Raw genomic sequence first — 25584 nt, 5'->3', positions numbered from 1 at the left:
CAGAGAAACCACTCCCAATTAAAAGAACAAGAGAAATCCCTTGAAAGAACGATCAATGAAATAGACATCGATAGCCTACTCAAGATCAAGATTTCAAAAAAGGAGTGATCAAAGTGCTGAAGGAACTAAAAGAGATAGTTTAGAGATATAAAATATGTCAAAGATGAAACTGAAGCTATAAAGAAGAGACAAGTAGAATGGGTAAATTCATTGACTGAGATGAGGGATGATCTAAAAGCTGTGCAAAGCTGACTAGATAATGCAGGGAACGAATTAGTGACCTAGAAGACATGACAATAGAAAGCACCCAATCAGAAGAGCTACAAGATAAACAAAAACAAATAAAAATAGCATAAGGGAACTATGGGATAATATAAAGTGTGCCAATCTTCGCATAATAGGGGTCCCAGAAGAAGAAAGATCAAAGGGGATTGAAAAGGTTTTTGAAGAAATCATGACTGAAAACTTCCCAAACTTAAAGAAGGAATCAGATATCCAAGTACAGGAAGCTCAGAGGGTCCCAAACAGGAAGAACCCAAACAGACCCACACCAAGACACATCATAATCAAGATGGCCAGAGTCAAGGATAAAGAAATGATTCTAAAGGCAGCAAGAAAAAAGCAAAGAGTAAGTTACAAGGGAACCCCCATAAGGCTCTCAGCTGATTTCTCTACATAAACACTACAGGCCAGAAGGGAGTGGCAAGGTATATTCAAAGTCCTGAATGAAAAAAAGATGCAGCCTAGGAAACTTTATCCAGCAAGGCTATCCTTTAGGATAGAAGGAGAGAGAAAGAGCTTCACAGACAAGAAAAAGCTGCTAAAAGAAATATTGAAAGGTCTACTCTAAATACAAAAGCAGCAGGATGCTACAGAAATGAGAAACTCACAACTGGAAAGGTGATAACTCATGAATTACAAATAAAATAAACACAAAATTATAAAAGACATACAAATCACTGAGAGTGGGAGAGGGAGGCAGGGAAATTAGAATATATTTTTTTCTTTCTTTTTTAAATTTTTTTAATGGTAGGATGGGTTTGAAATCATGTTACTATCAGTTTAATAAAAACAGTTATAGTAATGGGCTAATAGATTTATAAAAAAGGGTAACCACAAGCCAAAAACTTAAAAGGGAGTCACAAAAATTAAATAAAATCCATGATACTACAAAGGAAAATTACCAAACCACAAAAGGAAGAAGAAAGGAACAAAGAGGAAATACCAATTCAACTGCAAAGATAAGTTCAAAATGGCAATAAACACACATCTATCATTAATTACTGTAAATGTTAATGGACTAAATGCTCCAGTCAAAAGACACAGAGTGGCAGACTGGATAATAAAGCAAGAACCTTCAATATGCTGCATACAAGAGACCCACTTTAGGGAGAAGGACACATATAGACTGAGAGTGAAAGGATGGAAAAGGATATTCCATGCAAATGGAAAAGCCAAAAAATCAGGTGTTGCAGTACTGATTTCAGACAAAATAGACTTTAAAACAAAGGCCATGAAGAAGGACATTTTATAATGACTAAAGGAGTGATACAAGATGAGGATCTTACACTTGTTAATATATATGCACCCAATATAGGAGCACCTAAGTACATAGAACAATTACTAACAGAAATAAAGGGGGATATTGATGGGAATACAATCATAGCTGGAGATTTTACCACCACATAAACATCACTAGACAGATCTTCCAGACAGAAAATAAATAAGGCAACAGATAAATTAAATACAATAGAAAAATTAGATTTGGTGGATATTTTCAGTGCATTACACCCCCCAAAAATAGGATATACATTCTTTTCAAGTGCACATGGAACATTTTCCAGGATTGATCATGTACTTGGGCACAAAAGAAACCTCAACAATTTTAAGAAGACAAATTATCTCAAGCATCTTTACTGACCACAATGCCATGAAACTAGAAATCAACAACAGAGAAACAAAGGAGAAAAAAAGGAAAGCATGGAGATTAAACAATATGTTATTGAAAAAACAATGGATCAATGAGGAAATCAAAGCTGAAATTAAAAAATACCTTGAGACAAATAACAATGAAAGAAGCACAACCATTCAAAATCTATGGGACACAGCAAAGGCAGTGCTAAGAGGGAAGTTTACAGCGATTCAGGCCTTCCTCAAAAAAGAATCTCAAATAAACAATTTAACCCATCAGCTGAATGAATTAGAAAAAGAAGAACAGAAAGCCCCAAAAGGCAGCAGAAGAAAGGAAATTATAAAGATTAGGGAGGAAATAAATACAATAGAGGTTAACAAGACAATAGAAAAAAATCAGCCAAACCAAAAGCTGGTTTTTTGAAAAAGTAAGTAAAATCGACAAACCTCTGGCCAAACTCACAAAGAAGAAAGAAGAGAAAGCACAAATTAGCAAAATAAGAAAGGAAAATGGAGAAATTACAACAAATAAAATAGAAATACAGAATATCATACAAGAATATTACGAAAAACTATATGGAACCAAACTGGATAACCTAGAGGAGTTGGACAAGTTTCTGGAAACATACTGTCCACCAAGACTGAATCAAGAAGAAACTGACCACTTGAACTAACCGATCACTAGAAAAGAAATTGAATTAGCAATAAAAAATCTCCCTACAAATAAAAGTCCAGGACCAGATGGCTTCAATGGGGAATTCTACCAAACATACAGAGAAGAACTCATACCAGTCCTCCTCAAACTCTTCCAGACTATTGAAAAGGAGGGAATACTCCCAAACTCATTCTATGAAGCCACCATCACCCTGATACCAAAACCAGGCAAAGACACTACCAAAGAAGATAATTATAGGCCAATATCACTGATGAACATAGACGCCAAAATCCTCACCAAAATTTTAGCAAATAGAATCCAACAACACATAAAAAAGATTATACATCATGACCAAGTGGGGTTCACCCCAGGAACACAAAGGTGGTTCAACATACGCAAAATCAATGTAATACATCACATCAACAAGAGGAAGGACAAAAACCACATGATCATCTCAATCGATGCAGAAAAAGCATTTGATAAAATTCAACACCCATTTATGATAAAAACTCTCACCAAAGTGGGTATGGGGGAACATATCTCAACATCATAAAAGCTATATATGACAAACCTACAGCCAGCATAGTACTCAATAGTGAAAAACTCAAAAGCTTCCCACTAAAATCTGGGAGAAGACAAGGATGCCCACTATCAACACTCCTATTCAACATAGTCCTGGAAGTCCTAGCCACAGCGATAAGGTAAGAGAGAGAAATAAAAGGGATCCAAATTGGAAAACAAGAGGTAAAAGTGTCACTATATGCCGACGACATGTTACTATATATAGAAAACCCTAAAAGGTCCACACAAAAACTACTAGAGCTGATCGAAGAATTCAGCAAGGTATCAGGTTACAAGATTAACGTTCAAAAATCAGTTGCATTTCTTTACACTAACGATGAATCAACAGAAAAAGAAAGTAAAGAAAGAATCCCCTTTAAAATAACACCCAAAGTAATAAAATATCTGGGAATAAATATAACCAAGGACGTGAAAGAATTATACACAGATAACTATAAACCATTGGTGAAGGAAATTAAAGAAGACTTAAAAAAATGGAAAGATATCCCATGCTCTTGGATTGGAAGAATCAATATTAAAATGGTCACACCGCCCAAGGCAATCTACAGATTTAATGCAATCCCTATCAAATTACCCAGGACATATTTCACAGAACTAGAACAAATCATAATAAAATTTATATGGAACCATCAAAGACCTAGAATTGCCAAAGCATTACTGAAGAGAAAGAAAGAGGCTGGAGGAATAACTCTCCAAGACTTCAGACAATACTATAGAGCTACAGTCATCAAGATAGCATGGCATTGGTACAAAAACAGACATATAGACCAATGGAACAGAATAGAGAGCCCAGAAATGAACCCACAAACTTTTGGTCAACTAATCTTAGACAAAGAAGGCAAGAATATACAATGGAATAAAGACAGTCTTTTCAGCAAATGGTGTTGGGAAAACTGGACAGCAGCATGTAAAACAATGAAGCTAGAACACTCCCTTATACCATACACAAAAATCAACTCAAAGTTGATCAAAGACTTAAACATAAGACAAGATACAATAAACCTCCTGGAGGAAAGTATAGGCAAAACATTATCTGACATACATCTGAAACATTTTCTCCTAGAAGAAATAAAAGCAAGAATAAATAAATGGGACCTAATGAAACTTACAAGCTTCTACACAGCAAAGGAAACCATAAGTAAAACAAAAAGGCAACCTACGGAATGGGAAAAAATTTTTGCAAATGAAACCAACAAAGGCTTGATCCCCAGAATATATAAGCAGCTCATATGACTCAATAAGAAGAAAATAAACAGCCCAATCCAAAAATGGGCAGAAGACATAAACAAGCAATTTTCCAAGGAAGACATACAAATGATCAAAAGGCACATGAAAAAATGCTCAATATCACTAATTATCAGAGAAATGCAAATCAAAACTACAATGAGGTATCACCTCACACCAGTCAGAATGGTCATCACTCAAAAGTCCGCAAATGACAAATGCTGGAGAGGCTGTGGAGAAAAGGGAACCCTCCTACACTGCTGGTGGGAATGCAGTTTGGTACAGCCACTGTGGAAAACAGTATGGAGATTCCTCAAGAGACTAGAATAGACTTACCATATGACCCAGGAATCCCACTCCTGGGCTTATATCCAGAAGGAACCCTACTTCAGGATGACACCTGCACCCCAATGTTCATAGCAGCATTATTTACAATAGCCAAGACATGGAAACAGCCTAAATGTCCATCAACAGATGACTGGATAAAGAAGATGTGGTATATTCATACAATGGAATACTGCTCAGCCATATAAACCAACAACATAACGCCATTTGCAGCAACATGGATGCTCCTGGAGAATGTCATTCTAATTCAAGTAAGCCGGAAAGAGAAAGAAAAATACCATATGAGATCGCTCATATGTGAAATCTTAAAAAAAAAAAAAAAAACCAAAAAACGAAAAACAAAAAAACCCAAAGCATAAATACAGAACAGAAATAGACTCATAGACAGAGAACACAGACTTGTAGTTGCCGGGGGGGCGGAGGGTGGGAAGGGATAGACTGGGATTTCAAAATTGTAGAATAGATAAACAAGATTATACTGTATAGCACAGGGAAATATACACAAAACGTTATGGTAGATCACAGAGAAAAAAATGTGACAATGAGTGTGTATATGTCCATGTATGACTGAAAAATTGTGCTGAACACTGGAATTTGACACAACACTGTAAAATGATTATAAATCAATAAAAAATGTTTAAAAAAAAAGCAGAAAAAAAAAAAAGAAAACACAGGCAAAACATTATGACATAAATCTCAGCAATGTTCACCAAGGCAGTCTACCCAGGCAACAGAATTAAAAGGAAAAATAAACAAGTGGGACCTCATTAAACTTATAAGCTTTTGCACAGCAAAGGAAACAGTAAGCAATACAAAAAGACAACCTACAGAATAGGAGAAAATATTTGCAAAAGATCAGACTGACAAGGGCTTAATTTCCAAAATATATAAACAGTTCATACAAATTAATAGCAAAAAACCAAACAACCCAATCCAAAAATGGGTAGAAGACCTACGTAATTCTCCAGTGAAGACATACAAATGGCCAATAGGCACATGAAAAAAATGCTCTATATTGCTAATTATAAAAGAAATCCAAGTCAAAACTACAATGAGGTATCACCTCACACCAGTTAGAATGGCCATGACTCAAAAGTCCAAAAACAAAAATGCTGGAGAGGCTGTGGAGAAAAGGGAGCCCTCCTACACTGTTGGTGGGAATGTAGTTTGGTGGAGCTGTTATGGAAAACAGTATGGAGATTCCTCAGAAGACTAAAAGTAGACTTACCATACGATCCAGCAATCCCACTCCAGGATATATATCCAGATGGAGCCTTAATTTAAAAAGACACATGCACCCCAGTGTTCAGAGCAGCACTATTTACAATAGCCAAGACATGGAAACAAACTAAATATCTATTGACAGATGAAGGGATAAAGAAGCTGTGGTATATTTACACAATAGAATACTATTTAGCCATAAAAAATAAAATGCCATTTGTAGCAACATAGATGGACATGGAGATCTTTATTCTAAGTGAAGTAATCCAGAAAGAGAAAGAAAAATACTGTATGATACCATTTATATGTGGAATCTAAAAAAAAAAAAAAAAAAAAAAAAAAGACAAACAAACTTATTTACAAAACAGAAACAGACTCACAGACATAGAAAACAAACTTATGGTTATCAGGGAGGGAAGGGGATGGGAAAGGATAAATTGGGAGTTTGAGATTTGCAGATACTAATATATATAAAATAGATAAACAAGTTTATACTGTATAGCACAGGGAACTATATTCAGTATCTTGTAGTAATTTATGGTGAAAAAAATATGAAAACAAATAAATGTATGTTCATCTATGACTGAAGCATTATTCTATACACCAGAAACTGACACAACATTGTAAACTGAATATACTTCAATAAAAATATATATATACCAAAAAAATACCAATAAAAGAAAGCAATATACAAGACCTATGGGATAAAATAAACTGAGCCAACCCATAACAGGGATCTCAGAAGGAGAATAAGGAAAGATGGGGATCAAAAATATATTTGAAGAAATTATGGCAGAAAACTTCTGAAACCTAAAGGACTCAGATATCCATGAAGAAGAAGCATAGTGTGTTTCAAACAAGACGAACCCAAAAGACCCACACCAAGACAAATTGTAACTAAAACGGCAAAAGTTAAAGATTAAAAAAGTAGATACTAAAGGCAGCAAGATAAAAAGAGTCAGAGGGAACCCTAATAAGGCTATCAGCTAATGTATCTACAGATATGTTGCAGCCAAGCAGGGACTGGAAAGATATATTCAAAGTCCTGAAAGGGAAAATCTGGCAACCTAAGATACTCTACTCAGCAAGATTATCATGAACAATGGAAGGAAAGATAAGAAATTTATCAGAGAAAGGACAATTGGAAAGTTTATCACTTAAAAAAAAGCCAATGCATAGATTAAAAAAGTCAAAATCAAAAAAATTTTGTGAAAGGAACAATAACTACAATGAATAGCAAAAGCATAAACATGAGAATGTAAGAGGACATCAAAATATAAAATATAGAGGGGAGTAAAAAAATGTAGATTATTTTGAGCTTGTCTGACTACCACTCTAAAGCAAGTAGGTATAGTAATGGTGAACATACTTGAAAACCAGTGTAACTGCAAATCAAATCCATACAATAGATGCATAAAAACAAAAAAGAGAACTCCAGCACAATATAAAAGAAAGCCAACAAACTACAAAAGGAAAAAGAGAAAGAAAAAGAAAACAACAAAGAAGAAACAGAAAGTCAACTGGTAACAAAGTTTAAAATGGTAATAAATACACATTTGTCAATAATTACCTTAAATGTCAATGGACTAAACGCTCCAATCAAAAGATGTACAGTAGCAGAGTGAATGATAAAACAAGTGCCAACAATATTGTTGCCTACAAGAGACCCAGTTGTGAAAGACACAGACGGAAAGTGACATTCAAACAGAAATGTCAAGAAAGCAGGGGTAGCAATACTCATATCAGACATAACAGATTTTAAAACAAAAGATATAAAGACAGATAAAGAAGGACATTATATAATGATAAAAAGATTAATACAAGAAAGAGTATAGTGTACTCAATATAGAAGCATGTAAATTCATATAACAAATACTGACATAAAGGAAGAAATTGATAGGAATACTAGGAGACTTTAACATTTTACATCAATGGACAGATCTTCCAAACAGTAAATCAATAAGGCATCAGAGATTCTAAATGATACCAGTTAGATTTGATATTTTGAGGATGTTACATTCATAAAAACCAGTATATACAGTCTTTTAAGTGTACATGGTACATTCTCTAGGATAGACCACCACAGTAGGACAAAAAACAAGCCTCAACTAATCGAAGAGAGCAGAAATTATTTCAACCATCTTTTCTGACTACAATGATATGAAATGAGAAGTCAACTAGAAATGAGAGAAAAGATGACTATACGAAGACTAAAAAAAACATGCTACTAAAAAAACCCAATGGGTTAACTATGAACTCAAAGAGGAAATTAAAAAATACCTTTAGACAGACAAATGACAATGAAAACACAATCACACAACATCTAAGGGGATGCAGCAACAGCAGCCCAAAGAGGGAAGTTCAGAGTGATATAGGCCTTCTAAAAACAAAACAAAACAAAAAAAAACTCAAATGAACAAACCTACCACCTAAAAGAATTATAAAAGGAACAAACAAAATCTATACGTCAACAGAAGGGAGAAAATAACATACTAGAGAGGAAGTAAATAAAAAAGAGATTTAAAAAATAGGAAAAAATCAATCAAAAATCAATTAAAAAAAAAAAAAAAAGAGCTTATTCTCTGAAGGAGTAAGCACACCTGACAAACCTGTGGCCAGGCTCACCAAGAAGAAAACAGAGAAGATGTAAATAAACAAAATGAAAACTCAAAGAGGAGAAATGACAACTGATACCACAAAAAATACAAAAAACCATAAAAGAATACTATGAACAATTATATACCAACAAATTGGACAATTTAGAAGAAATGGACAAGTTTCTAGAAATATATAGCCCTCCAAAACTCAGGAAGAATATATAATTTGAACACACCAGGAGAAGTGAAATTGAGCCTGTAATAATGAAATCCCTGTAAATGAAAGTCTAGTACTGAATGGCTGCACTAGGAAATTCTACCAAACATACAAAGAATAACTTATACCAATCCTTCTCAAACTCTTCAGAAAGGAACAAGAGAAGGGAACACTTTCAAACTCATTCTATAAAGCTACCATCATCTGATGCTAAAACCAGACAAACACACTACTGAAAAGGAAAATTACAGGCACTATCTTTGATGAATACAAATGCATAAACTCTCAACAAAATATTAGCAAACCAAATATACAACAAATAAAAATGATCATATGCCGTGATCAAATTGGATTCATCCCAGGGTGACAAAGATGGTTCATCATATACTAGTCAATCAATGTGATATACCACATCAACAAAAGAAAAGACAAACACTATATGATCATCTCAATAGATGCAGGAAAAGCAGTTGATAAAATTCAACATCCAATTACGATTAAAAACTCCTACCAAAGTGGGTACAGTGGGACTGTATCTCAACATAATAAAATCTATTTATGACAAACCCACAGCCATCATAATACTCAATGGTGAAAAGCTGAAAGCCTTCCCACTAAAACCTGGAACAAGACAAAGAATATCCACCTTCACCACTTCCATTCAACATAGTTTTGAAAATCCTAGCCACAGCAATCTGACAAGAAAAAGAAATAAGAGGTATCCAAGTTGGAAGGGAAGGGGTAAAACTATCACTATATGTAGATGATATGACACTATTTATAGAAAATCCTAAAAACTCCACAAAAAAACTACCAGAACCGATAAATGAATTCAGTAAGGTAGTGGGATACAAGATTAACCTACAGAATCTTGCATTTCTTTACAACAAAAAATGAATGTCAGAAAAGTAAAAAAAAAAAAAAAATTATATAAATAAAATAAAATATTGAGGAATATACCTGAAGAAGGAGGTAAAAGACTTATATAGTGGGAAATAAAAACACTAAAAGGAAACTGAAGATTATTTAAAGAAATGAAAAGACATTCCATGGTACAGCACTATGGAGAGCAGTATGGAGGTTCTGTAAAAAACTGGCTATCCTATGCAAAGTAATCTACAGACTTAATGTGATACTTCTCTAAAACACATGACAATTTTCAAAGAAGTAGAAAAATAATCCTAAAATTAATATGAACTCATAAAAGACTCAGGACTGTCAAAACAATCTTGAGAAAGAAGAATGGAGCTGGAGGAATCACACTCCCTGACTTCAGGCTAAACTATAAAGCTACAGTATTCAAAACACTATGGTACTGCCACAAAAACACACAGATCAACGGAACAGGAAGGAAAGTCCAGAAAGAAATGAAGCACTTACGGTCATTTAATCTATGACAAAGGAGGCAAGAATATACAATGGAGAAAAGACAGTCTCTTCAGCAAGTGGTGTTGAGAAAGCTGGACAGCTGCATGTAAATTAATGACATTAGAATACTCCCACAATACAAAAATAAAAATATCTTAAAGACTTAAATATAAAACATGATAGTATAAAACTCTTAGAAGAGAACATAAGCAAAACATTCTCTGACATAGACCACAGCAATGTTTTCCTAGGTCAGTCTCCCATGGCAACAGAAATAAAAATAAAAAAATAAATGGGACCTAATCAAACCTGTAAGATTTTGCACAGCCAAAGAAACCATAAACAAAACCAAGACAACCTACAGAATGGGAGAAAATAATGTGCAAACAATGTGACCAACAGAGTATTAATTCCCAAGACATACAAACAGCTCATACAGCTTAACATCAAAAACCCCCCCAAAAAAACAAGTTGGGGAGGAGGGTATGGCTCAGTGGTAGAGTGTGTGCTTGGCATGCACAAGGTCCTGGGTTCAATTCTCAGTACTTCCACTAAAAATAATAACTAGGCCTAATTACCTGCCCCCTCCAAATAAAAATAAATTTTAAAAAATTAAAGAAAAAAAAACCATCAAAAAATGGGTAGAAGAACTAAATAGGCATTTCTCTAAAGAAAACATCCAGACAGCCAACAGGTACATGAAAAGATGCTCAGTATCACTAATTATCAGAGAAATGCAAATCAAAACTACAATGAGGTATTACCTCACACCAGTCAGAATGGCTATCATGAAAATATCTACATATAGTAAATGCTGGAGAATGTGTGGAGAAAAAGGGAACTCTCCTACACTGTTGGTGGGAATATAAATTGGTGCAGCCACTATGGAGAGCAGTATGGAGGTTCTGTAAAAACTAAAAACAGATTTACCATATGATCCAGCAACACCATTCTTGGGCAAATATCCAAAAAAGACAGAAACTAATTCAAAAAGATATATGCAGCCCTATGTTCACAGTGGCACCACTTACAATAGCTGAAACATAGAAGCAACATAAATGTCCATCAAAAGATGAATGGATAAGGAAGATGTGGCATACACATACAATGGAATATTACTCAGACACAAGCAAGAATGAAATAATGATGTTTTCAGCAACATGGATGGACCTATTGATTATAGTAACTGAAGTAAGTCGGACAGAGAACAATTATCATATTGCTTATATGGAATCTAAAAAAATGGTACAAGTCAACTTTTTACAAAACAGACGTAGGAAAGAAATTTATGATTACTAAAAAGGAAGGGGGAGGGAGGAATAAATTATGAGTTTGGGATTAACAGCTACATACTACAATATATAAAACAGACAAACAAGGACCTACTGTATAGCATAGGGAACTATATTCAATATCTTGTAATAACATAATGAAAAAGAATCTGAAAAAGAACACACATATACATGTATATATACATATATAAAAAACTAAATCACTTTGATGGACACCAGAAACTAATACAACATTGTAAAACAAACATAAAAAGAAAGGAAATTTCAAAATATCAAATCACACCAGTAAGGGCAAACTTACAGAAAAGGCAGGAAATCATTCACATACAAAACCAGTAGGGAGGTTAAAAGACAAAAGCAGTACAATCACTTGTATCCACAATGAGCAGTTCAGGGATATACAAAACAATTAAATGTAAATTATGATATCAAAGACAGTAATTGTGAGAGAATACAAATGCGGGATATTTAAAGTGCATCTGAAAGTATGAGATCAGCAATTTAAAACAATCACATTCGTATATAGACTGCTAAAGAAAAACCTCATGTTAACTGCAGACCAAAAATCTAAACTAGGTATTCACAGAAAAAAAAAGGGGGGGGGGCGCGGGATCCAAACATAGCACTAAAGATATCATCAAATCACAGGAGGAGAGAACAAAAAAAATTTATAAAAACAAATCCAAAACTATTTATAAAATGGCAATAACAACACACACAATTATGTTACATGTAAATAGACTAAATGCTCCAACCAAAAAACAGACTGGCTGAATGGATACAAAAACAAGACCCATATATATGCTACAAGAGACTCACTTCATATCTAGTCTCACATATAGAATTTAAGTGAGGGAATGGAAAAAGGTATTCCATGGAATTAGAAATTAAAAGCCAGCGAATAGTTGTATCATGCTAAGTAGACTTTAAAATAAAGACTGTTACAAGAGACAAAGACAGAAACTACATTTAACAATCAAGGGATCCATCCAAGAAGAAGACATAACAATTCTAAATATAGGTGCACCCAATATAGGAGCACCTCAATATATAAAACAAATATTAACAGACATAAAAGGAAAAATTGACAGTAACACAGTAACAATAGGGTAGTATAACAACCCACTTACATCAATGGATAGATGATCCAGACAGAAAAATAACAAGGAAATACAGGACTTAAATAACACATTAGACCAAATGGACTTAATTGATATTTAATTGATTAATTGATTACATCGGAAAGCAGCAGAATACACATTCTTTTCAAGTGCACATGGAACATGATCCAAGATAGAGCACATGCTGGGCCAAAAAGCAAACCTCAGTAAGTTTAAGAAAATTGAAATTAAATCAAGCATTTTTTCCAACCACATTATGAGACTAGAAATCCAACTACAAGAAAAAAACACAAACACGTAGAGGCTAAATGGCATGCTACTAAACAACTAATGAATCACAGAAAAAATTAAAGACAAAAATCAAAAAATACCTAGTCAAATGAAAACGAAAACAGAACGATCCAAAACCTACAGAACTCAGTAAAAGCAAGTCTAAGAGGTAATGTACAGTAACACAAGCTTACCTTGGGAAACAAGAAAAATCTCAAATAAAAAAACCTAACCTTACACCTACAGCCACTAAAGAAATAAGAACAAACAAAACCCACAGTTAGTAGAAGGAAAGAAAAAAATCAACATCAGAGCAGAAATAAATGAAATAGAGACTAAAAAGGAAACAATAAAAAAGATCAATGAAAATAAAGACTGGCTCTTTGAAAAGGTAAACAAAACTAATAAACCTTTAGCCAGACTCATTAAGAAAAAAAGGTAGAGGGCCCAAGTCAATAAAATCAGAAATGAAAAAGTAGTTACAACCAACACCACAGAAATATCACGGATTATAAGAAATCACTATGAGTGATTACACATCAGTAAAATGGACAACCTAGAAGAAATGGACAAATTCTTAGAAAGGCACAATCTCCCAAGATTGAACCAGGAAGAAACAGAAAACATGAATAGATCAATTACCACTACTGAAATTGAATCAGTAATTTTTAAAAAATCCCAACAAAAGTCTAGGACCAGATGACTTCAGAGGCGAATTCTACCAAACATTTGGAGAAGAGTTAACATCTACCCTGAAACTATACCAAAAAATTACACTTCTAAACTCACTGCATGAGGCCACCATCACCTGGATACCAAAACCAAAGATATCACAAAAAGAGAAAATTATAGGCCAGTATCACTGGTGAACACAGATGCAAAAATTCTCAACAAAATACTAGCAAACCGAATCCAACAATACATTAAAAGGATCATATACCATAATCAAGTGGGATTTATCCTTGACGTACAAGGATATTTCAATATCCACAAATCAATCTACGTAATACACCACATCAACAAATTGAAGAATAAAAACCATCTGATCATTTCAGTAGATGCAGGAAAAGTTTTTGATAAAATTCAATATCCATTTATGGTAAAAACTTTCCAGAAACTGGGCACAGAGGGAACATACCCAACATGATAATAGCCTTAATATGACAAACTCACAGCTAACATCATACCCAAATGGTGAAAACTGAAAGAATTCTAAGATCAGGAACAAGACAAGAATGTCCCCTCTCACCGCTTTATTCAACACAGTTTTGGAAGTCCTAGCCACAGCAATCAAAGAAAAAAAATTTTTTAATCCAAACTGAAAAGGAAGTAAAACTGTCACTCTTTGCAGATGACATGTTACTATACATAGAAAATCCTAAAGTTGTCACCAGAAAGTCACTAGAACTCATCAATAAATTTGGTAAAGATTCAGGATATAAAATTAATATACAAACGTGTTGCATTTTTATACACTAACAACGAAATATCAGAAAGAAATTAATGAAACAATCCCGTTTACCACTGCATCAAAAAGAATAGCTACAGTAATCAAAACAGTATGGTACTGGCACAAAAACAAACACACAGATCAATGGAAGAGAATAAAAAGCACCAAAATAAACCCACACGCCTGTGGTCAATTAGTCTACAGAAAAGGAGGTAAGAATATACAATGGAGAAAAGACAGTCTCTTCAATAAGTGGTGCTGGGAAAACTGGACAGCAAAATATAAATGAAATTAGAACATTCTCTAAAACCATATACAATAAACTCCAAATGGATTACAGACCTAAATGTAAGACTGGATACTGTAAAACTAGAGGAAAACATAGGCAGAACACTTTTTGACATAATCCCAGCAATAGATTTTGGATCTGTCTCCCAGGGTAACAGAAACAAAAGCAAAAATAAACAAATGGGACCTAACTAAACATAAAAGCTTTTGCACAGCAAAAGAAACCATAAACGAAACCAAAAGACAACCTATGGAATGGGAGAAAATAATTGCAAATAATGCAACCGATGAGGGCTTAACTTCCAAAATATACCAACAGCTCACACAGCCCAACATTAAAAAAAAAAAAAAAAAGATTAAAAAATGGGCAAAAGACCTACATAGACATTTCTCTAACGAAGACATATAGGTGACCAACAGCCACAGGAAAAGATGCTCAACACTGCTAATTATCAGAAAAATGCAAATCAAAACTACAATGAAGTATCATCTCACACTGGTCAAAATAGCCATCATCAAAATGTCTACAAATAATAAATGCTGGAGAGGGTGTAGAGAAAAGGGAACCCTCCTACTCTGTTGGTAGGAATGTAAATTGGTGCAGCCACTATGGAAAACAGTATGGAGGCTCCTTAAAAACTAAAACCAGACTTAGCACAAGATCCAGCAATCCCACCCTTGGGCAAATATGTGGAAAAGACAAAAACTCTAATTAGAAAAGATACATTTAGCCCAATGTTCACAGCAGCACTATTTACAACAGCCAAGACATGGAAGCAACATAAATGTCCACTGACAGACAAAGAGAGAAGGAAGTCTTTGTGTGTGTTGTTTGGTGTATTCCACTCACACAATGGAATATTATTCAGCCATTAAAAAGAAGTAATGCCATTTTCAGCAAAATGGAGGGACCTAGAGATCATCATAATAAGAGAAGTTAGAGAAAGACAAATATCATATTGCTTATATGAGGAATCTTAAAAAAAAATACAAATGAATTTACAAACTTCTGGTTACCAAAGAGGAAGGCGAGGAGGGATTAATTAGGAGTTTGGGATTAACAGCTACCTACTACTATATACAAAACAGATCAACAACAAGGACGTACTGTATAGCACAGGTAACTATATTCAATATCTTATAATAACACATAGTGGAAAAGAATCTGAAAAACAACACATATATACATGTACATATACATATATATAAAACTAAATCACTGTTGTACTCCAGAAAATGACTATACTTCAATTAAAAAACAAAACAAAACTTACCCAGATTGAACTGATAGAAAATAATTTTCATTTTTTTCTTTAAAAATGATTTTCTGTTACCTACAATAATAATCCATGTGAATCCCAGGGTGTATAGTTCTTAAAAATTTCCAAATTACATAATTAAATAACTCTACAAAGAAAGCTAGGGAAGAAAGATACATACCATAAGCTTTTGCCCTGGTTCAGGGCAGAAAATAACAAAATCTGCTTCAATGTTAAGATGAATGTGTCCTTGATCATCATAAATATCTCCTAGTTCACCCACTACTTTGATATTATCATAAGCAATGGGTACACCTAAAAGGCTGTAAAATTAAAAAGGGAGAGAGAGAGAGAGAAGAAAATGGTATTTTTTTAATCCTCTTTTAAACTAGGCCTTTATCATACTGATTAGATATTCGGAGTCAAAAGTATACATCTCCTGACATAATCACCCACAGCAAAAACATAATAGTAATTTCATCAAAGGGTTACAACATAATGACTAACTTAAAAATAATTATTCAAGATAGGTATCCAGAAACAAAATGTCCAATTATGCAACAGCAGTAAGTTGATCCTTCTTCCTTAATTGCTACTCATTTGAATTCTAGTCACACTAGAGTTAAAGAAAAAATGAGACTGGCAAAAAAAAAAAAAAAAAAAGTCTATTTCTGTATTATTGACTCAAGCCAATTTTGGTATTATCCACCATTATCAAATTTCTATACTAGATGGTATATAGCAAGAAAAGTATTTGGGTCAAAGCTGAAGAAGCCCCTGAATATTAAAGCCAGTGACTTAATGAAGGAAAGTCTCCAAACTGCAACTGTCTTATAAAAAAATATTAAGAAATACAACTATACCATTTCTTTAGAACTGACTCTGACACTTTAGATAACATATGTTGACTGTCAGGATTAAGAGGCAACTATTTCCAAATGTCGTTTCCAAATTCTTAAAAAATTACAACTGCTAAGGATACTGAGCTGGTGGCTTCCCTGCCATAGCCACTTGTTCCAGAAAACGTCCCGACTCCCCCAGGCAAGGCTGAAATCACTCCTCCTCTACTCCTATAGGATTCCATGCAAAGTATTATCACTGCTCTTATTTATCTGATCTCTGTTTAAGTTTGGATTCCAGACAGGACTCTTAAGTCCCTTCAGAGCAGAGAACATTTTTGTTGAACTCTATTAACTTCTAAAATGAGTCACACAGAATTAGAGAGAATTTATCCCTAGTAGCAGTTGTTTAAGTAAAACAGACAGGAGCCACTGGAAAGGAACTTTATTAACTACCAAATTAGGAAAACTTATTCCAGAAAGCACTCTTTTGAACTGCTAATTTTTGCATGTGGTTTTCCTCAACAGGAACCATACCATCGCTAAGACAGTATTAGGGGCCCAGAAAACAGAGCAAGGTGGGATGGAAAAAAAAAAAAGTAACCACAATAATAAAAACAAAATTAAGTAGCTCACGGTGAAAAAGAATGTGAAAATGAATATATGCATATTCATATATGACTGAAACATTGTGCTCTACACCGGAAATTGACTCAACATGGTAAACTGACTATAACTCAATAAAATAAAATTTTAAAAAAAGGAAAAGAAAATCAAGACTTTGTTTCCCCTAATCAAAAATTAGAGAATGAGTCTCAAGTAGGGGGAATGTTGTCCCCTAGGAGGCATTTGGGAGTTTGCAGAACTAATCATAGTTGTCTCATGGGCAAAGTCCAGGGATGGGAGATATTCTGCCATGAAAAATGTTCCTAGCTCTACATGATTTAAATGAGAGGACAAACTTCATTTCATAAATATTTATAAACAATGGGTCACAGTATCTAACTTAAATATGTATGTACACATTTATATATAAAGTCATCTTTGCATGCTTTCAATGTAAATTAAAATTTCCAGGAATATTGCTAATATGTAAATTCAAGAGTAGACTGTTTTGTGTGGAACTACACTGAGAACTGCTCATTATTTTAGAATAGCATTTCACCACTGAAGACACTGTGTCATGTGAGTTGTCAACTCAAAACTTCTGCATCAATCTACATTTGCAACGGATACATTCACAATGATTCTAGGTATAGGTGCAAGAGGCATCTACTACTTCATTCTTCCCAGTTAGTCATGCTTGAGCATTATCACACTGAAACATATTTTACTATATTGTATTAGAGCACTATATGAATTTTCTTCAATTGTGTAGATAGGTTGTTATCTTTACATTTCATTTCAGTATAGTAAAGAGTGTTTTCAATGATAGTAAAGGCAGTACTGCAAAATATTTCTTATAATAGGAAGCCCTGGGTTCTGTAGGGTTCAAATTTGCTGACTAGGGAATGTGACCATAGAGCCTAACCCCAAAAGGATTTGTGTAAACCTAGCAAAATTGGGAAAGCAACTCACAGCATATAACTTACTAAAAATCATCAGGTAGACAACGACAGACACAACACTGTATCTCTTCCTCTTTTATTTTTCTGAAACCATCCTAAATAGGTTTCAGGGCAAGGTGGTAGCCTCACTTGAGATATTTAGAGAACAATTAAATTCAGAGACGCTTAGATTGCACACTTAATACTTTTCTAGAACTACTAGGAGGGAATATAATTGCCACCTTCAAATAACTCAAGAGCTGTCATTTACAAAAGAGCTAAGATTTTTTTGTTCCTTAATAACTTCTCAGAGATATAACTTACGTGACTTTAGAAAACTGCTTACTTTCTTTAAGCAGACTTTCCAAAACTGAAACGGGATGATCTTTTAAAAAATTCTGTCACTGAGGGAAAAGGTGGGCAATCCGTCAGACAGAGGATGCTGTTGAGATAACCTAGTAACTAATATGAGAGCCACTCTCAATTCTTCTCTTTTCCTCACTTCTTAAACAAAGAGAAGTATGTCCTTCTGATTCTACAGGATGGCCCCCAAATCTGGAAACATAAAACTATATATGAAAAATGGTTGATCAGTATTATAATTCTTGGTATGTTCAGTGTTTTATCCCTGACTAGTAATGCATAGTTCAAAGTATAGTGTTTGATATGCACAGAATAAACTGGAGTTTTTAGCACACCTCAGAAGTAATGGGAGGTAGGGTGGGGAGTCCATATCTGCTCAGGGTACTATCTGGGCCACATGGCCACAATGTCCATTTCAGTTATAGAAATGATCATCATCCAATCAGCTCCTCATCTCTGGTGGAATGGCTCCTATTCCCCTAGTCTGTGAAATGGATGTATTAATCAGTTACAGGATCAAACATGTGCCTCTGTATCCAGATTTTATGACCACCTTGCATATCCTTAAATCTCCCAAATCTATCCTCTCTAATCATTTTTCTCTTGAACAGTTATAACAATCTCTTAATTGTTCTCCATATTTATTTGTCTCACCCTCCTTAAACCATCATCTAGTGCTAACAAGTGCTGTTTCTTAAACTGCAAATGTGATTATGTCCCAGACATCACAGTACCACCGTCTCAAAAGTGTGCCAAGTTTCAGAGAGCACTGAGAGGATGAAGTGCGAGCCCTGCTTCCTGCTTAAGTACACAAAACAAACAAAAACCCAAAACACCTGGCAAAGACAGGAAGGGAAGAGCAAAATGGCCATCCTCTCTGAATTGTCCTCCAGCCCGTCTTTAATCCACTGCCCTTCTCTCCAGCTGCACCCAATGTCTTTCCCCTATGTAAACCTTACTCTGATTATATAGTACTTACAATTTATCTGGTCAAAGTATCCTGACTACAAGGAGAGAGAAAGCTCTCAAATAACCTTTGAGCTAAAAAAGGGAGAGCAAATGAAGAAGACGACCTGTTAATCTTCCCCACCTGAACGTTCTGGCCCTCACTCCCTTCTGGCAGACTCCTTAAAATGAGACCACTGAGTCCAGTGACTTGAAGGCTTTCACCGGAGGCCCTGGCTCCACACAGCTGAGAGCTGTTCCAGGGTCGCTGCCCAAGGCCCTGTGGGAACAGAGGGTGACTTCCCACTCATGCTTGTAGCCAGACTCGTTGCTAGACCAGAGACCACTGCTAGTGCTGAGACGCCTTCTTCCCAAACTTCTCCTGGGAGTGGGTCGTTACCACCCTCCCCTTCTCTCTACTTTGACTAACCTGTGTTGTGTGTTATGTGCAATAATCGCAGTGATTCATTATCGGGGAAAAAAGAAGTTTTGAAAAACAGTATTGAAAACTTTGGATATTTGGTTCAAGAAAAGTGACAAAGAAAATTCCTGCAATTTCCATGGATTCATTAAATTCCTGAGGGGCAATAACGAACCCCCAGAGAATCCCTTTACCCTAGTTTTAGAACCCCTGCTTTCCAGCCAAGTAGTCTAGAGGACTATTAAAGCATATCTGCCCCCTCCCCCTGGTCCTCCACCCATGTAATTCTGAGAGTTTAAGTTATTTTCGAATATCTTAAATATCTTTAAATGCATCAGGTTTTTTTTTTCACGTTCAAAAGCAACAGGGAGGCTCTCAAAAATAAAAAACAAAGTATTTATCTCATCCCTGATCAGGTCCAAGAGAAAAGAACCCAGGGAAAGTACCAGAGACAAAACATTCAACAAAAACCGCCCTTCGTGGTTTACAAATAAACGACTGTACTAAAGCTTCGAGTATAATTTTCTATAGGGTGAAAGAATCTTCTGAAGTACTGCATTCCAAACTTTCACTGTCAAATGAGAAAACATAAAGAGGCCTAACCGGTCTCCAGCCCCTGGTCTATTCTTACCCTTAAACCCCGGTTCTGGAGCGCGCTTTACTCCTTACACCGACACAGTTCGAGCCGTCTTAACGTTTTCTTTCTTGCTTACGAAAGGGACCCCGCACAAATCTTGACCAGGGAGGAACTGGCCCCTCAAGGTGGTAGCGACTCCAGAATGCCTCCGGGCTAAGCTCGCGGCCGGTGCACGTTTCTCACTAGCCCCTTTTCTGCTGCGCCATTAGTACGTACACCTGGGGCCCTTCTCATGCCCCAACGAAGGAGCGGTAAGCAACGTTATGGTGTTCTCCGCTCGGCGAAAGAAAAGCCTAAGAGACTCCTACCTCTCGGAATAGCGCAGCAGTTCCGCATCCAGTTGTTCTCGGATACCGGTGCGTTTCCTGTTAAGGTAGCGCGGGGACAGTGCGATGTGTCTTCGGTGCGGCCCCGCCACCAGGCAAGAGTAGCGGCTGTTCAAGAGCGCACAAGCGGTAGCGTAGGTCGGCAGTTCTAGGCAAGGCAAGACGCCGGCCGGCCCCACCACCGGCCCTTCTGAGGCCGCCTTCGGCCGCGGAGCCTCTGAGCAACCCGCAGCCATGCGGCTTGTCAGGCTTCCTACGGCGCGCGCTAATGACGCATTCAACAACCGCCTATCTCCGGACGCCCGATTTCTACGTCATCCACCCGCTACCACGCCCCTAGGAAATTGCCTCTCCTTGCGCTGCAGTACGCAGTTCTGACCAGCAGGGGGAAACCGCTTTTTCACACTTAGATGATTGAGGAGCTAGGAGCCCGTGGGTAAGCACTGAGCATGCTCGAAGGCCAAATGTACCCCTCGTCTCTTAAGGGCGCACAGACCTATATTTTCGCTAATGTCCTCAGTGGATTTAATAGGGGTTTACACTTTGATCATATCCAGTAGTAAGGTGGGTTTGGTAGGTTTTACAAGCTTGGACGGTACAATAATAAATCTTTAAATGTTTACGGAATATATTTTCTGCAGGAATACATTCCCAATCTTAAAAAGTAGCCCAGGTATCTCAAATGCAACTCCTCTGAAAACAAACCCATCATCTCTCTCCAGTCCAGCTTCTCTCCTTATTCTGTAATCACTAATTCAGGAACTCATACCGCCGCTTTTCAAATGACTTAGTCCAGCTGTCATCCCAGGTGCCGCTCATGTACCCCCAAACATCAAATCAGCTCCAAAGCCTGTGGGGCCCCAAGCCGAAACGTCAGTCTATTCGGACACTTCTTTCCGTGTTCGATTCCAAAACTATAGAACTGCCTGTGGAAGTTTAGCTTTATGGTCAGAAGGACCCTGGAGCCTCCAGATCCCTGAAAGACAGATATGACCATAACTTGCCGCTTTAAACCTCCATACAGGCGACCCGTTTTCCTCAGGATAATAACTCCTTAATACGGCTCTTAAATTACCAGGCCACTTTATGATTTGCGCCCAGCGTTTTCATTCACCAGGCCCCACTTAACTATCTGCGAGCCCCACCTATGCTCAGTGAGCCACTTTCAGCCCACTCTTTCCCCTCCGCCTCCCCCTCTCTTTCCCGCTCTCTTCTTCTCTCTCCAGTCTTACACTGTTGCTTCTGCCTGGGAATAGGGTAGCTTTTCTCAAATAAGAAACTTCTTCTCAGGTGTCAAATTTTAACTTAGATTTTGCATTCTCTTTCTCTGCAAAGTTTACCACCATCCTATTCTCTTTCCCACGAAGTGATTAAGTAGTTCCCCCCTTTGTAAATTACCACCATCAAGCTCTTGTTTTATGTTAATTTTATGTTAATTGCCTGTTTGTTCCCCTGTTCCTTACCTAGACCCCTATCTCACTAAGGCTGGGACCATGTTATCAGTCTTGTTCACCACTGCAACCCCCATATGACTGGAACAAATGATAAAATAAAATTTGTATTTTATAGCAGGACAAGAAAATTTTAAACATAAGAATTTTCTCCGCTAGTTTGGGCCTCCTCCCTCGCCTTTAGTGTGTATTGTGCATCTGCAGTAACCAGACCTCCGCAGGAGATAACCTTCTTAATCCTCTAAGGGGTCATGATGACCCACCATGCACTTTGTAGATGCATATCTGGATTGTGTAAACTATCAATCCATCATCTGATGTATAACCCTTTGTCTCAAAAATGTATATAATTCTGCTTTGCTGTCTAACAGGCAGAACAGTCCTCGGAGCTTTCTAAAAGACTGTCCCAGGTTATAATTGTCAGATTGGATCAAATATGATTTTCCATTTCTTTCTTGGATCGACTACTGATTAATTTTTTCATGGACACCATGCATCTTAAATGAATGAATGAAATAACAGATTTATCACTCACAGGCTAAGTGAAGAAATAGGGTCTAAATATATAACACATATTAGACTGCGTAAGTGCCAAGAGAAATGTCTATCAATTAGTAGTGTGAGTACCTACACACTCCCACCTTTCCTAGGTACTACAGAAGCCTCTAACCTCTCCATACCTGTTTCCACTTGTAAAAATAATACTTCTCCTGCCTACTATAGAGATGATAGAAGTTTCAAATAAGTAAAAAGCGTTTTCTTTAGTATTCTTTAATTGAATTCTAATTTAGCCTGAGATGAGAATGGTATGAAACAGCTTTCAAAGCCCAATGATAAACACGTGAAGTCCATAAAAGGGAACTATAACAGCCTTTACCTCGATGTTGCTGCAAAGTCCTCCAGCAGCCCTGTGCTGGACCCCTTTGTTCAGTGTTCTTATGCTTAGCCAAGCATTAAAATCCCCTGAGGAGCTTTAGTATCACCTGATGCCTAGAAGGCACTCCAGACCAATTAAATAAAAAAACCTCTCCTTGAAGTCAAGATGCATCTAGATTGTCTGCAGCTGATTTGAATGAAAACAATTTCTCCAAAAGCAATTTAGTTTAAAAAAAAAAAACAAAAAAAAAAACGCTGGATATCAGGACAATTCAGTCAAAACAACTCACCAGAAATCAATTACCCCAGTAATGATTTTTGACAAAGTTAAAATATGGAGTAGTTTTGTAACCCTTTGTATGTACAGAGGTCATTTAAAGATTTGCTTGTTTGATTTTGAAATTTGTTTTCTACTCTTTAGTCTTTTAAATCCTGGTTTGATGGTTAGCCACTATCCACACTCTGCATGATTTGAAATAGTGAAACAGTGATTCAGCCTGCATGTAAATGTTCACCACCATAAGGTGACTTTACCAAATTAGCCTGTTCCACCTACTAGCTCAGGGAAGAAGAAAACAAGGTACAATGTGATTCCTCCCACCCATCTCCCATCCTACACACGTACAAAGTTTATTTTATCAAGAACCTATAGTCAGTCTGCACCATCTTCTTTTTCTCTAAAATTTGATCAAACTGCAACAGAAAGTCAGGCATCGATGGTCCCAGTCTCACGAAAAGCCCTGTCAAGCCAATGGCAAGTCTGTGGTAAGAAAATCCCCTTTCTACAAGAAGAGAAGGTTAGAAATGACTTTGACCTCAAGTCCACTGACCCCAAAGGAATAAATGTTCCTGCAACTTGCTATATATATATATATATTTTTTAAACCTCTGATTCCTCTCTCCAACACGCGCGCACGCACACACACACACAGCATGTTATGTGTGTTTCTATTTCTTGCAATCAGAGAATCCCTAGAGCAATGTAAATGTGCAATAATTTGGTGTTTTTGCCTAAATAAATTACAAAGTAATTTGTGCCACATGCTTTGATTTTTACAGGAAATATGCACACTTATATGATTAGAAAAGACTACGGATATAAAAATACCATGTGTTAATATTAGTTATCTCTTGAGGGTGGGTTGGTTTATGGCTTTGTTTTCCCTCAAGCAAATTTTTCATATATTATTGCTATGGACATACATTGCTTCATACTAAAAAAAAAATCAGCAAAAGGATTCCTGTTGTTGAAGATTTTGGTTATTACAAGAAATTCTCTATTTTTAGACAGTTTAATGTAGTGCAAGGTGAAGAGCCTGGGTGCTAAAGCCACAAGCTTCTTTCCTTTTTTTTTTTTTAAAGCTGAAATTCTTAGAGCTGACTTTTATGAAGAAATTGAATTAGTCAGGAAGTGTGAACTGTGTGCAGATTTACACAAAAATTTCATGTAAAGGGTATTTCAGGCAAAAATGCTGTTTCATCAATTGGTTTTTGCTGTATAACAAACCATTCCCAAATTTAGTGGTGTTAAATAACAATCACAAATTTAACTCAAAACTCCATGAATACAAATTTGGGCTGGCCTCCCTCATGCATCTGTGGGCAGATGTGGCTCTAGATGTCTCTTACTCCAGCAGGTTAGAGTTGGCCTGCTTTCCTGGCAGCTGTGCACATTTCAGATAGAGAGTGAGAGAGAGAAACATACAGGATCTCTTGCCTAGGCTCTGGAACTCACACAATGTCAATCCAGTGCATGCATCTCAAGTATTTTGTCTTCGCCTAAGACAGGATGAGGGGTTACTTTTATCATCTACCAGATGGACACTGGAAATTCCTAAAAATGCCCATCCTGGACAAAAAGTTATAATAGGACTGATAGGAAGGGTTTCATCACCTTTCTGGGTTGATTTTACCAAACTGGTAGGATGAATGATGATTTTATCAACATCACAACCACCACCACGATCATTATCTTCAGCTAAGGTTTATTACAAACCTGGCAGGCACTGTGCTAAGTGTTTTATACAAACCATCAGCACAAAATCTTCATGCACTGTTGGGCTGTACCTCACAGGCCTATAAGGCCTGTACTTCCCCAGCTTCAAGACTGAAGAAAGAACCTGGAGTCAGCCACAGAGACATCCATGGTTTAATAAATGAGGGTATCTTACATATCAGAAGCAAGGTCCTGGAGAAGTACCCCACTGTGTGCAGCAAACGGCTGGCTGGCTGGCAGGACAAGGCGGCAGTCCTCGCTCCTGGGGGGTGAGGAGAAGTTAGCAGTTATAGGGGGAGTTGACATCAGGTTGGCTCATTGGTTACCAGGGAAATCAGCAGAGAGGCATGCCCCTCACAGCCCCTTTCATAAGCTTTCCTAGT

General features: G+C 36.4%; 2 protein-coding genes and 1 non-coding gene across 3 annotated transcripts in view; 1 reads left to right on the top strand and 2 right to left on the bottom strand.

Annotated features, from left to right (window-relative positions):
- The window catches only part of POLR1F (RNA polymerase I subunit F), a 30277-nt gene extending 9109 nt beyond the window's left edge, over positions 1-21168 (bottom strand). Inside the window, exons 1-2 of the mRNA XM_010967178.3 lie at positions 20861-21168; positions 15982-16123 (exon numbers count right to left, since the gene is read on the bottom strand). Coding sequence (XP_010965480.1) covers positions 15982-16123; positions 20861-21114 — 396 coding nt within the window. The 5' untranslated portion in view covers positions 21115-21168. The remainder of the gene's footprint in view (positions 1-15981; positions 16124-20860) is intronic.
- On the top strand, positions 10599-10671 carry TRNAA-GGC (transfer RNA alanine (anticodon GGC)). Its single transcript has one exon. It is a non-coding gene; the product is annotated as a tRNA-Ala (tRNA).
- Positions 21169-21322: 154 nt separating the features above from the next.
- Positions 21323-25584, bottom strand: part of TMEM196 (transmembrane protein 196) — a 198915-nt gene continuing 194653 nt past the window's right edge. Inside the window, exon 8 of the mRNA XM_074367372.1 lies at positions 21323-25463. The gene's annotated coding sequence lies outside the window, so the exon portion shown is untranslated. The remainder of the gene's footprint in view (positions 25464-25584) is intronic.

Source organism: Camelus bactrianus, chromosome 7 (assembly GCF_048773025.1).
Source record: "Camelus bactrianus isolate YW-2024 breed Bactrian camel chromosome 7, ASM4877302v1, whole genome shotgun sequence".
Taxonomy (NCBI): Eukaryota; Metazoa; Chordata; class Mammalia; order Artiodactyla; family Camelidae; genus Camelus; species Camelus bactrianus.
The sequence above is the reverse complement of the archived record's forward strand: the minus strand, read 5'-3'. Positions and strand labels throughout refer to the sequence as shown.